We start from the raw sequence: 12,087 nt of genomic DNA, 5'->3' as shown, positions 1-12,087 counted from the left end.
TTTATTTGTTCATAAAAATTCTATTGCTAGACCCTCGTCCGCATGCGCAATGGGATTTGTCAAACTGTCAAAACCGACAAAGCATTAATTACTTCGTAAATTTTGAAATTGAAGTCTGCTAGGGGTTCAGTTGGCACTGAATTTGGAAAGACCCAAAAGTCAGACTGCAAATGTGAGTCAAGTACTGGAGTTGCAAAGTGATTCCGGGCCGATCAGTTTGAAGGCAACCAGTGTTGATTTCATTAAAAGTGGAGCTAATTGTGTACTGTTTCAAGAAGACAGTATATCTGTACTTGTCAATAACATCTCTCAAACCGATGGAAATGCTACCTAAAAGTTTCTGACGATATGATTCTTATGAATATTATGTTTCTGGACATTATCCATCGTCCTGTTTTTATTTAAAACATCGTTTTTTTATTTAAAGACACCGTTTCGGAGACTGGATTCTTTCTCCGCCTTCAGGTACAACCTACTCAGTTGGGTCTAATCGATAGAGGTAGACCCTATCTCCGGACGATAGGGACTAGCCCTGTCAATTGGACCTAAATGGCCCAATTGGTCGAACTGAGTTTGTTTTTTCCATATTGTCACGTGTACATGGTACGCGTGACGAAATGACGGGTTATAGTTCGGATGATTGGATTTATTTATTAATAAATGTCTGCAGTTCCAAATTAAGCTTTTGAAGCATATTTAGTAGTCCAAATTTGTCCTTTAATACTTCCTTCTCTTGAGAACTTCTGGCCGCCAGTGAATTGGGTGTCTCCCCTCCGTAGCTGTGTCATCTTCCTTGTATATCTTTATTGTTTTATCTGCTTCTGTTGTAATCAGTCTGCTTCCACTCTGGTCAAATATCATGGAGAAAATACCAGACTCACTTTCCATGGAACCAGGCTGAACTGCAGCCTGTAGCCGCTGAAAGTTGTATCCTGTTCGCCAGTCCCAGCAATGCAGTGTGCCATTATCTGCTCCCGATACCAACACACCTTCAGGGTTCACAGCCAGACAGTTTATAATTGCATTATGACCTGACAAATTCTGGATGAACTTCCCATCTGGGCACTTCCACTGTTTAATATTGTCAGGAGAAGCCGAAGCAAAGATGTACAGTGTTGGATGGAACACTAATGACCTGACACTTTTCTTGTGGTTAGTAAGTGTTTCCTTTGATTTCCCTGCAGCCAGGTCCCACAATCTGACTGTACAGTCATGACTCCCAGTCACAATCTGTGACTCTGCAGCTTGGCACATGACACTAGCAACTGTGTTTGTATGTCCTGTGAGTGTATGAACATTTGCCTTGGTTCTCATGTCCCAGACACGGCATGTTGCATCTCTACCAGCTGTTACCAAAACGTCAATATTTGCGTATAGTGCCAGTGTATATACAGCACTAAGATGTCCATGATAGTGGGGAATTACCTTATTGTATTCTAGGTCCCAGCATTTGACCTGCCGATCCTCGCCACAGCTGAACAGATAAGGATGTCTTGCACTGACAGCTAACCCTCGAACACTACTGATATGCCCAGTCAATGAAACTTTCAGATGGCCACTGGCCAAGTCCCAGATCTTAATGACACTGTCGGCGGAACCAGTCGCAAACCATTCATTGCCAGGTTCAACTGTCACACAGCGTACCCATCCTAAGTGACCTGATATCACGCGATATAACTTCCACGGTGCATGCCACTTTGGTTTTGGCATGGTAGGGGCTCGACGAGGTATAATGTTTTGTACTATGTTACCAGTTGTAGGTGCTGGTACATGAACCAGACCACCACCAGGCCCAGCAATGGTTGGGACAAGAGCTCCTTCACCAGCCACTGCAGTGTCACCAGTGTGCTTCACATTATCTCGTACAGTACCATGCTGAAGAGTCAGGTCTCCTCGTTCTGCATTGTGCAACTTCATAGCATTATTTCTCTTAAAACGGTCAAATACTAACCCATAACTGTCTCTTGCTTTTACACTTTTCTTCATTTTCTCAATAACTCACAACTTCAGTATCCCAATTACTTCTGTGTTAATCACTTCCAGGCTTCAACTGTCTCGATTCCATTCACTCGATACAACTCAACAACTACTCTCTGAATAGTGCTCGCTGCTCCTTATATAGGCTCTGCACGGTCTACATAACAACATATTGTTGCTTGGCGACAGATGTCAGGGATTGCTGTCAGGCGTGTCTACCCACGCACTGCCTAGCAACGGACGCCCTAATACTGCGTGACGTCACAGCCTAGCGGGGAGGGATGTCTACCGAGCGTTGCGTAGTGATTGGATGAGTGGGAATATGTGACGACACTTGCACTTCTTGTTGCGCAATCCAAGCGTTCACAGAGTTGTCGCCTAGCAACGCGCCGATACAATCCGCAACTCTCACGTTGCGCACGTGCCCCGAGGCCTCCGTGGCTCAATAGTTCCTGCATAGAGGAAATACGTCACAATATCAAAAGCTGAGCATTTATTTCTTACGAATAGCAGTTTGTTAGATTGTTTTTATTACAAAACGTTGCGAGCATTGAGACACGGCAGAATGATCAAGTGTTTCTGCTTGGTTGCAGCCACAGCATGCCTCCAACATCACCGCCAGCAGGTTCCAACAGTCCAGACTTCGTTGCCAGGGGTGAACAATAAACTACTGATGGCCGGTGACGCATTTAACGAACTACTTCAATACGCACAGAAATTCACATATACTTTTATAACAAAAAACCCGCAAGAAAATTGTTGTATGATTTGAGTTTCTCACTGCTGTTGTTATCTTCTGGGATAAAATACCGTACAGTATGGTGAGTCAGCCAAAATTCCAGAATAACATCGCTTTCATCTTCAGGGTCGAAGAAGTAAGCCAAGCAAGAAAATAGCACGAGGCATGTAGCAAACTTGGCTCATTTATTCAACCCTGAAGATGGAGGACACATATCTCTCCGATACGTCAATTGACTTTCAAGAATATGGCCTCATATCCAAGAACACAGAATTCTTCAAGAGTGTTTTTCTTCCGAAATATATGTGCCTCAACATCCACTTAAATCAAAAACAAATGCTAGTTGGATGACGTCAGTATTAAGTTAATAAAATGGCAGAGTAAGGGGTTGGTAGTTACAAGCTATCCACAATACTGAAGTGTAAAAACACGTTTTGTCAGAAGTCAGAATAGCCGTTTGGTCACCCCTAACACTTCTTTTTCCACACGCCGTCTCGAAGATAAATCTGAGATCCTGAAAGCAAATGAAATTGCTCTCAGCCACGAGGAACTGTGTTGGATCAACTTCCGCATTGATCAGAGTGCGTGAATTTACAAGTCAGATCGCGAGAGTGGAAGCGCAGCCACCTGGCAATTGAATCTTTTCTGGGTTAGTCATATATCAATTTAACGGTTAGTTTACTATTTGTTTGCTTTCGCATCACTCCTACAGATGTGCCAAAACTAATTACAGAGCGAACAAACCTCATGGAACTATTTCGTTATAGGAACAAATTGCTCAGATCATTCGCCCTTACTCCAAACGGTATCATGAACTGGAAAAATGACTCGTACTGCTCCGTGAATCTAAGTTCCTTCTTTGGGAAAATGAATTCCGCTTTCTCCATTAAAGCAAGCCAAAACAAAGCGACATCAATAAAACACATAGGTAAACGTAATATTATCTGTGACTAGGAAACGCGCAGTGAAGACGTACAGGAGGGCGTGAAGAAGAAAATTCATACATATTGTGGGGTATAGATCCATCGCTGGAAGGTTATTTTGTAAATACCAACCGTCGCCATGGAGCGACGGTAGTTTACACGTGCGCGGTGACATCACACAACAATAGAAGAGGTGGTGCATGTGGTGTTTTCTGTATGCCTGCTCCGAAGCTGTATGACTCGACCGACCGTGTTCCTTTGAGCGAGTGAGTGCAGTGCAGTTGAAGGTTTAGCTGTGAAGGGTTAACCAGTGCGCAACGGAAACTGGAGAAACTCAATTGCCAAGATTCGTTACCAGAAAACGTCTAGTGAAGACACTGCAGAGGAATTGCCATTGCGGAGAGCTATTAGCAAGTAATGACTAGTGGAAATAGACTGATAAGATCTAGTGTGAAGTGGTTTGTAGTGTGGAGATCAGCAATAGTGTTATAATTATTTGTAGTTATGACATGTAAGTGATCAATATTTCCATTCACCAATCCAAACCCCGTCTATAGTCACTAATACGTGTGACAATAACAAGCCTCGGCACAGGTTGCAAGTGATTTATCAGCTTCATATTGTGGCAGCTTTACAGAACACTGAAGCTGAATGTATCTGGCTCCGGTGTTACGTATGCAATCACTATGGGCAACCATTTATTTCGATAGGCATTATGTGTTACTTAAGAGAAAAAATTTATAAGTAAAAAACGGCGGTTAAAATTGTTCACAGACGTGCATTTTTCATCATTCGCTATTTCACACGAGCCTATATCACCCTAGAGAGAGAGAGAGAGAGAGCAGGCGAGTCAACAGAACGCGCCGTAATAGGTGGAAAAGCCAAACAAGATAGCTCGTTCATTGTTGACTAGCTCACATATTGACTCACTCACTGGCTGATTATGGGTTATTTCATCAATAGATTATTTGACTAATTGATTATTTTATTGGTTGATCTTTTGGGTGGCTGATTCATTGATCGATTTACAGTCAACATCCTTTGAGCTGCTAACAAAACAAGCAATGAGAAGAAATGTATCCTGTATAAAAATATGAAAATACTTAAGCTACTTCTCAATGCAGTGACCACCGGAACTGAGGCACTTGTCGTATCAGTGAATAAGTTTTTGTATGCCTGTGCCAAAGAAGTCTCCCGCCTGTTAGCTCAGCCACGTTTTGACACCTTCCATCAACTTCTCATTACTGCTGAAGCGCTGTGATCTCAGCCAGTGCTTCAGGTAGGTAAACCGATTGGTAGTCCCTCGGAGCAAGATCAGGGCTGTAAAGAAGGTAGCCAAACAACTCCCAGTTGTATGTAGACGCGCATTGTTAAGGAGGGCCATTACACCGTATGTCAACATTCCGAGCCTTTTGTTCTGAATGGCCCTAAGCAATTTCTTTGGTGTTTCCCAATACAATTCTGACGTTATTGTGGTCCTCTGTTGCATGAGTCCCAGCATCAGCCCTCCTTTCCTGTCCCAGAAAACAGTTGCCATCAACATTCTGGTAGGCAGAGGTTTGTTAAAACTTTTTCGGCTTATTTGGTGAATGTGTGTGCATCTACTGCTTTGAGTGCCCTTTGGTTTCAACGATCACAAATAAAACCCAGATTTCATCACCTCTTACTCCTAAGATATGATTGAGAAATATATCGCCGTCTTTGTGGTATCGCTCTAAGAAAATCAAGGCCGAAGCCATTGTCCATCTGTGCGCATCCGAGATCATTTTCGGAACCAAAATTGCGCAAAACTTGTGATGATAGCCTAGCCTAATTGTGATAATCTCGTAGAGAACAGTGAGTGAACATTGTGGAAATTCACACGAAAGATCTGAAAATGTGAAACGCCGTCTTCCACAAATGTCTTTGTAAACGCTTTGAGCAAGATCATCACTCAGTACAAATGGCCTACCACTTCGCTCTTTATCGTGAACATTTGTACGCCCGCTCATCTTTGAACGCTCTGCACCACTGTCTTACAGTTCTTGTACGCATTACACTTTGGCCGTAAACAGCCGCGCATAATTAACAATGGATTTCCGCAGCACTATTGATTTTAGCGTGTAGAAAGCGGATAACAGCGCGAATTTCGCAGCTAGCGGGATTATCAGTCGCAGGACACACTATAACTCACTCTGTGGAGACAAGAACAAACACTGCGTGACCAGTTATGTGATGGTTTAGAAAGCAATGAGTCGTGACGCTACCCCGCATGCGCGAGTTCTCTCCCGCTACTATATTAGATGCCTTAAAATAAACAGAAGTTACTTTCCGAATATATTTCCTAGCTAAACACTTTCTTGTGCGGTATAAGCTATTCTGCGTTGGCGTGAATCACTGCCTTCTTAATTATTAGTCACTTCCAGAACATACGACGTACTTTTACATTTCTTTGCAATGTACTGATTCCAATATGTGCAACACAGTGCAGATTTTCTGTTGCAGTGCCAGTCAGTTCTGGGAAACGCTATGTATGTTACTTGTATATTGTCAGTTAATTCTTGGATACGCGTAGAAGTGAAGCACATTCTCGTGTAGTATAACTTAACTTAAGACCCGAGGGAAACCAATGTACTTTCTCATGGAGTGTCAGTTATTCTGATACACAAAGTAAACAATTTATGTTCACGAGTAATATTAGTTGATACTGGGATAAACGTTACGGAGAGAAACTTCCTCGAGCAGTGTCAGTTATTCTAGGACACACAACCGAGACATTTGTCTCGTGCAATATCAGCTAATATCGAAGTGAAGAACTACCAAATGCCTTAAGAATTATTCCTGGGACGTGCGGTGTATGGAGATACGTTTCAAGCACTGTCACTTTGCAAGGGATATCCGTATAGTCGGGGTACGCGGTAGTTGGTTCAGGCACTATACTGCAAGCCGGAAGGTCGCGGGTTCAAGTCCCGATGAGGTCATTGGATTTTTTTTTCAACTGACCTAATCCCTCCAGCTCCACTATGGCCCTGGGGTCGACTCTCGCCTCTAACAGAAATGAGTACCAGGAATATTCTTGGGGGTTAAGGGCGGCCGGCGCATAAGGTTGACAAAATTGCCGCCATCTATGAGCCGATTGTCTAGAAAATTTGGAAACCTCAACATCTCACAATCATATGGGCCTTCACGGCCTGTAACAGGGATACCTTTACTTACTTTACTTTACCTAGTACAGCGAGATATTTCGACATGCACTATTACTTATTTTGGGATATACAACAAGTAAAGCTTCTTCTCGTTCAATTCAAATTAACTCTGGGATACGTGGTACAACTAGGCACTTCCTCATGCAGTGTTAATTAACTCTGGAACACACGGTAAATCTAGGCACTTCCTCATGCAGTTTTGTTAACTATGGGACACGCGGTATATCTAGGCACTTCCTTATGTAGTCTTGTTAACTCTGGGACACGCGGTACATAGGAACTTCCTCATGCAGTGTCAGTTTTTTGTGGGACACGCGGTACATAGGAACTTCCTCATGCAGTGTCAGTTATTTGTGGGACACGCGCTAGAGCGAGACGCTTCGTGCAACACTGCCATGCGGTTTGTATGGGTGGCAGGAGTCAGCTGTACCGTTAAATCCGCTTCCTACACGTTGATAGTTCATTGCGTGGCGGTTTTACACCATTCAATCGTATTAAGAAGCATCAGAAGAAGAGTATTCATACTTCGAGATTAAAGAGTTCGTTGAAGATATGCTGCACATTGGTTGTAATATATTGTGGGCCCTTTCATAGTATTCTGGCGTCCATTTGAAGATCTGTATTAGAAATGGGACTGTGAAATGTCTGACGACTTCGTATAAGTGAATACTGTCAAATTTCGTAGGTCTGAATAAATTGATCAATTTCTAAGTGCATTTACAAAGAAATTTCTATGGAGTGTGTCATATTGGAACACGAGAGGATGATGATTATGACGTCATTGAAACGTGAATTCATGGGTTAACAGGGGCAAGCGGTAGCGTAGTTGGTTGAGGCACTATGCTAGAAGCCGGAAGGTCGCGGAATCTAATCCCGATGAGGTCACTGGATTTTCAATTTACTTAATCCTTCCAGCCGCACTATGGACCTGGGGTCGACTCAGCCTTTAACAGAAATTAGTACCAGGAATCTTCATGGTGTAAAGGGCGGCCGGTGCGTGAGGCTGACAACCTTATTGCCATCTGTGAGCCGATTGTCTAGCCTCGACCTCTCACAACCCTACGGGCCTTCATACCCTGTTACAGGGACAGCTTTATCTTTTTTTTATCTTATACATAAGTTAACAGTTTGAAACGTAATAGTCGTGTACTCTGATTATATTAGCCTGGAGATAAGGGATGAAACTGCGAAATATCAACTCCCGCGTACATACGCACCCAAAAGAGTTAACTCGTCCTTCCCACTAGACGTCAGAGAAATACCGGTATTTTCAAACAAAGCACAGCGGTTCCACTCCAGATCTTAATATATCACCACTCATGACGATCTTCCCAGTTCATCCTAAGCTATGCAACTTGTACAGCTGAAACCAAGCAAGTTCACTACTTCAAATACCCCATCTTAAACCAGCTGAAGCCGGTCACGGTAGCCGAGCGGTCTAAGGCATGTACTGTCTTCGCTCGCTTGGAAACCGGGATCGTGGGTTCGAATCCTACTCAGGGCATGGATGTTTAGTTTGTGTGTGTGCGTTTTTCTGTGTTTGTGTACAGGTAGAGGCCTTGCGACGGGCTAATCACCCGCCCAAGGAGTCCTACCGAATGTGTAAGATCTAGAAAACCCAAACGGAGAAGTTCATGGAGGTAGGTCTAGGCCTACTGGGGCTGTAGTGCCAAGAGGGGAAAAAGAACCAGCTGAATCCAGCCCACTTCCTCACTTCATATATATTTCAGATTCATTTTAATATTATTGCCTCTTCTATGCCCAGGTTTATCAGTTTATTTCTAACCTTCATATTTTGAGGCTACAATTTTCAGATATTTCTCACCTCTCTGTGCTACATCCTCATCTCATCTAATTACTCTTTATTTGATCACATTATAAATATTTAGTGAAAAGTACGAACTATGAAGCCCTTTCAATTTTTCTGTCACTTTCTCTAAAGAACATTTATCAGCGATAATTTGTAAAAACTGTGCAATTGCGATGAACTCGTCTGTGGGTTCTGTAAGAAGCATTTCACGAATGTAAGATTTGAGGTTTTCACGGCGGTGACTATGAAGAAAGCAGTCTTCTGGGATTAGGCGCCGTGTAGATATTGTGTTAACCGACGTTTAGGAGGAACGTATCACCTCCATCTTCAGGGTAGAAGAAAAAAGAAGAAAATCCGCGAGCGAGGAACCAGCGTGAGCAGCAGAAGACTGCTTTCTTCATTTCATGAATGTCGGAAAGTAGGCCTCCAGAGGCTGTGAGACCGAGAGTCTCTCTGCAAAGAAAAGAAAGCCTGGCCTCAGTAGGTCGGGTCCCACACAATCACTGTGTTACTCGAACGGCTAAGAAAATATACTTAAAAGACGTAAATCTTAGGAGTTATATTTACTTAACCAATAGCTCCACATACTAAGTCAAGCATTAAAGAGTTGCAACGCAGGACCATTGCGCATGTAGTGAATTCACAGTTCTTTTTTTCCTTTGGCGCTACAGCCCCAATTTGGGCAATGGCCTACCTCCATGAAACTCTCCGTTTCACTTCGGTTCACTAGGTCTTAGATAATCGGTAGGACTCCTTGGGCGGGTGATCAGTTCGTCGCAAGGCAGTTCATTCTACAGATCATTATGTATAATAACTTCTATTTATAATACAATAAAATCTGCTTACAACGGAGTCTGAAACCAACTCATTACATCTCCGCCTAGCACAGTTAACTGCTTCTATGCAGAATGTGTTGCGCAACGCACACGGCGCAGACATGTGATCCAAATCAATTCATGCTAAGAATTTAACTACAGAGATGTACTTTAGTGCACATATTTTTATTTTTATCTCTTCATTCTTCTCTTTTCTCTCTTTTTTTTTCCTTTGTACTTTCTCTAGTAATCCATTAAATTATTTTCTTCGTATTTTGTCTATGGCTTGATTTATTACTTCTCGTTTGAGACTTCTAATTCCAGAAATTCGAGTATAAAAATATTAGTTGAATAGAAAACAAAAATTACTAAAGACAACAATTTTCTGTTAAACTCATTTTTCTTTTCCGTTTCGGAGTTACTTTCCGATTGTTAAGAGTAATGACGCTACTAGCGGTAGATACTACACGTCTTTACAACTTTTTCCCCATTTCTTTGCCTTGGTGCTCATGCACTTGGTTTTGTTGCTTATGTTTAAAGCACAATTTTCTGCCTCCCTTTCTATCCTAGCTCCTCACATGTGCTTGCTTTATCTCAATTCTTAATGTATATTTTTTTTTTGTTATCTCCCGCTGAATTAGCTTCGTCTCAAGTGATTAAATAGCTGTGTGAATCTAACAGGGGTTGTCCAGTGACTGAGATCAGCTCTTTCTAAGGGACCCAACTGAGTAGGTGTCTTCGTCCCTGTCACCTGAGGACGGAAACAGATCCAGTTTCCGAAACGTTTTGTTTTCTATTTTCTACAATAAAAGTCCAAAAACCCAGTAATTCTGTTTGTTGTACACCATCGTCAGAACGTGTACTCTTTTCCAAGTATAATTAGAATGATCAAGTCAAGGAGGATGAGGTGGGCAGGTCATGTAGTACGAATGGGGGATATTAGTGGGAAAGAGACCACAGGGAAGACCAAGGCGTAGGTGGGTGGACAATATTAGGATCTTAGAGAGATAGGATGGGATGGTATGGATTGGATAGATCTGGCTCAGGATAGGGACCAGTGGAGGGCTCTTGTGAACACGGTGATGAACCTTCGGGTTCCATAAAATGCTGGGAAATTCTTAAGTAGCTGCAGAATTGGCGGCTCCTCCAGAAGGGCTCAGCTCCATGAGTAAGTAAGTACACCATCGTCAGAACCCCTTAGAGTCNACGCACTGTATAATACATTACGAATTTTGACCCCGAATCCTGATGATGGGACAGAGACGGTTTTCGGAAACGTCACAATTTTATTCCGTATCGACGGAGAAAATCGCCCTTGAACATTTCATTTCGCCAGTGTTGAAACTTCAGAATAAATAAAAAAAAAGAAATCTGCAGAGCTTCACGAAGAAGCCAAGAGCAGAAGAACTGAGGGCTACGGACTGTTATTCAGTTCAGAATTGTACCTTATAGGAAGCATGTGCGAAGTGGGAAATTCATACAAAATTTTAGTCGGGAACGGAAAGGGAAGAAACATTTGGGACGTCAAGGCAAAGGGTAACGGACCGTAAAGAGACGGAAGGTGTGGACTACGTTCGTCAGGCCCAGGACACAATCCGGTGGTAGCCTCTGGTGTAGACTGTTATGTATTTTCGCATTCGTTTAAAGTCTAGGCATTTCTTGACAAACAGAGCGACTACGAGATTCTCAAGAAGTATATCGTTTAATGGAGTTAGACTGTTCCTTATAAACGATCATGACGGCTATCTTCCACAAGCTTCCCCAGCCATGAAAGTGTGGTTTTCTTTGGACATTACATAACTAGTATCGTTGAAAAAGTGTCGTTAAATAAGGCAAGAAATAAAGTAAGAACAGGCAGTACTGCATTTGCGCTGACCATAATGCACAGTAGCTTGATGTACGGCCAGAGATGCCGCTAGTCCCCGGCCCAACTTTCTCTAAGCTCTCTCGCCACTTTCACTACAAAAAGTCATGTATGTCTCATGTCTTTAATTCACAGTTGTTTTTTTTAATTTTTTTCTACTACACATAATCCGAAACTTCCTGCGACCACACACTTGCAATGCCTCTAAAACAAATGGGACTATATGACATATAGACTATATGACTATAGACTATAGACTATATGGGACAAATGACTATAGGGAATGTTGATATTACACCGACCGCTCACGAGTCCTTTGCACGATATACACAGGACACCGTACCTAGGTGTCCGTCGAATGTTTTACGGCGAAAACTACAGCGAAAGAGAAAAATAGAGCGAATAAAGATACGCAGATAGATAGATAGAGATGAGGCCGCGCCATAGCTCAAGCGGTTAGTCGTTGGCTTCCCACCGCGGCGGCCCGGGTTCGATCCCGGGTCTGGTCAAGTTGGATTTGTGGTGGACAAAGTGGTGCTGGGGCAGGTTTCCTCCGAGTACTTCGGTTTCCCCTGCCAATCTTCATTCCACCAATTGCTCCACAATCACCCTCACCTACCATCTGGGGCTGGTACAATAGGCCAGAAGTGGCCGCATTACAAGGGACTCAGTCCCACCCCACTAGCAATAAAATAGATAGATAGATAAATAGATAGATAGATAGACGCAACGGAATGGGTCCTCACTTGATTTGCTCAATGTTGCGCTCCGGAG

The 12,087-nt window shown here is 42.9% G+C and overlaps 1 protein-coding gene across 1 annotated transcript in view; it reads right to left on the bottom strand.

The window, feature by feature from the left end:
• Positions 1–717: 717 nt before the first annotated feature.
• LOC111862302 (pleiotropic regulator 1-like) overlaps positions 718–12,087 on the bottom strand; it is a 19,801-nt gene continuing 8,431 nt past the window's right edge. The window contains exon 2 of the mRNA XM_033750604.1: positions 718–1,989. Coding sequence (XP_033606495.1) covers positions 718–1,989 — 1,272 coding nt within the window. The remainder of the gene's footprint in view (positions 1,990–12,087) is intronic.

The sequence above is a fragment of the Cryptotermes secundus genome, unplaced genomic scaffold, assembly GCF_002891405.2.
Source record: "Cryptotermes secundus unplaced genomic scaffold, Csec_1.0 scaffold88, whole genome shotgun sequence".
NCBI lineage: Eukaryota > Metazoa > Arthropoda > Insecta > Blattodea > Kalotermitidae > Cryptotermes > Cryptotermes secundus.
The sequence above is the reverse complement of the archived record's forward strand: the minus strand, read 5'-3'. Positions and strand labels throughout refer to the sequence as shown.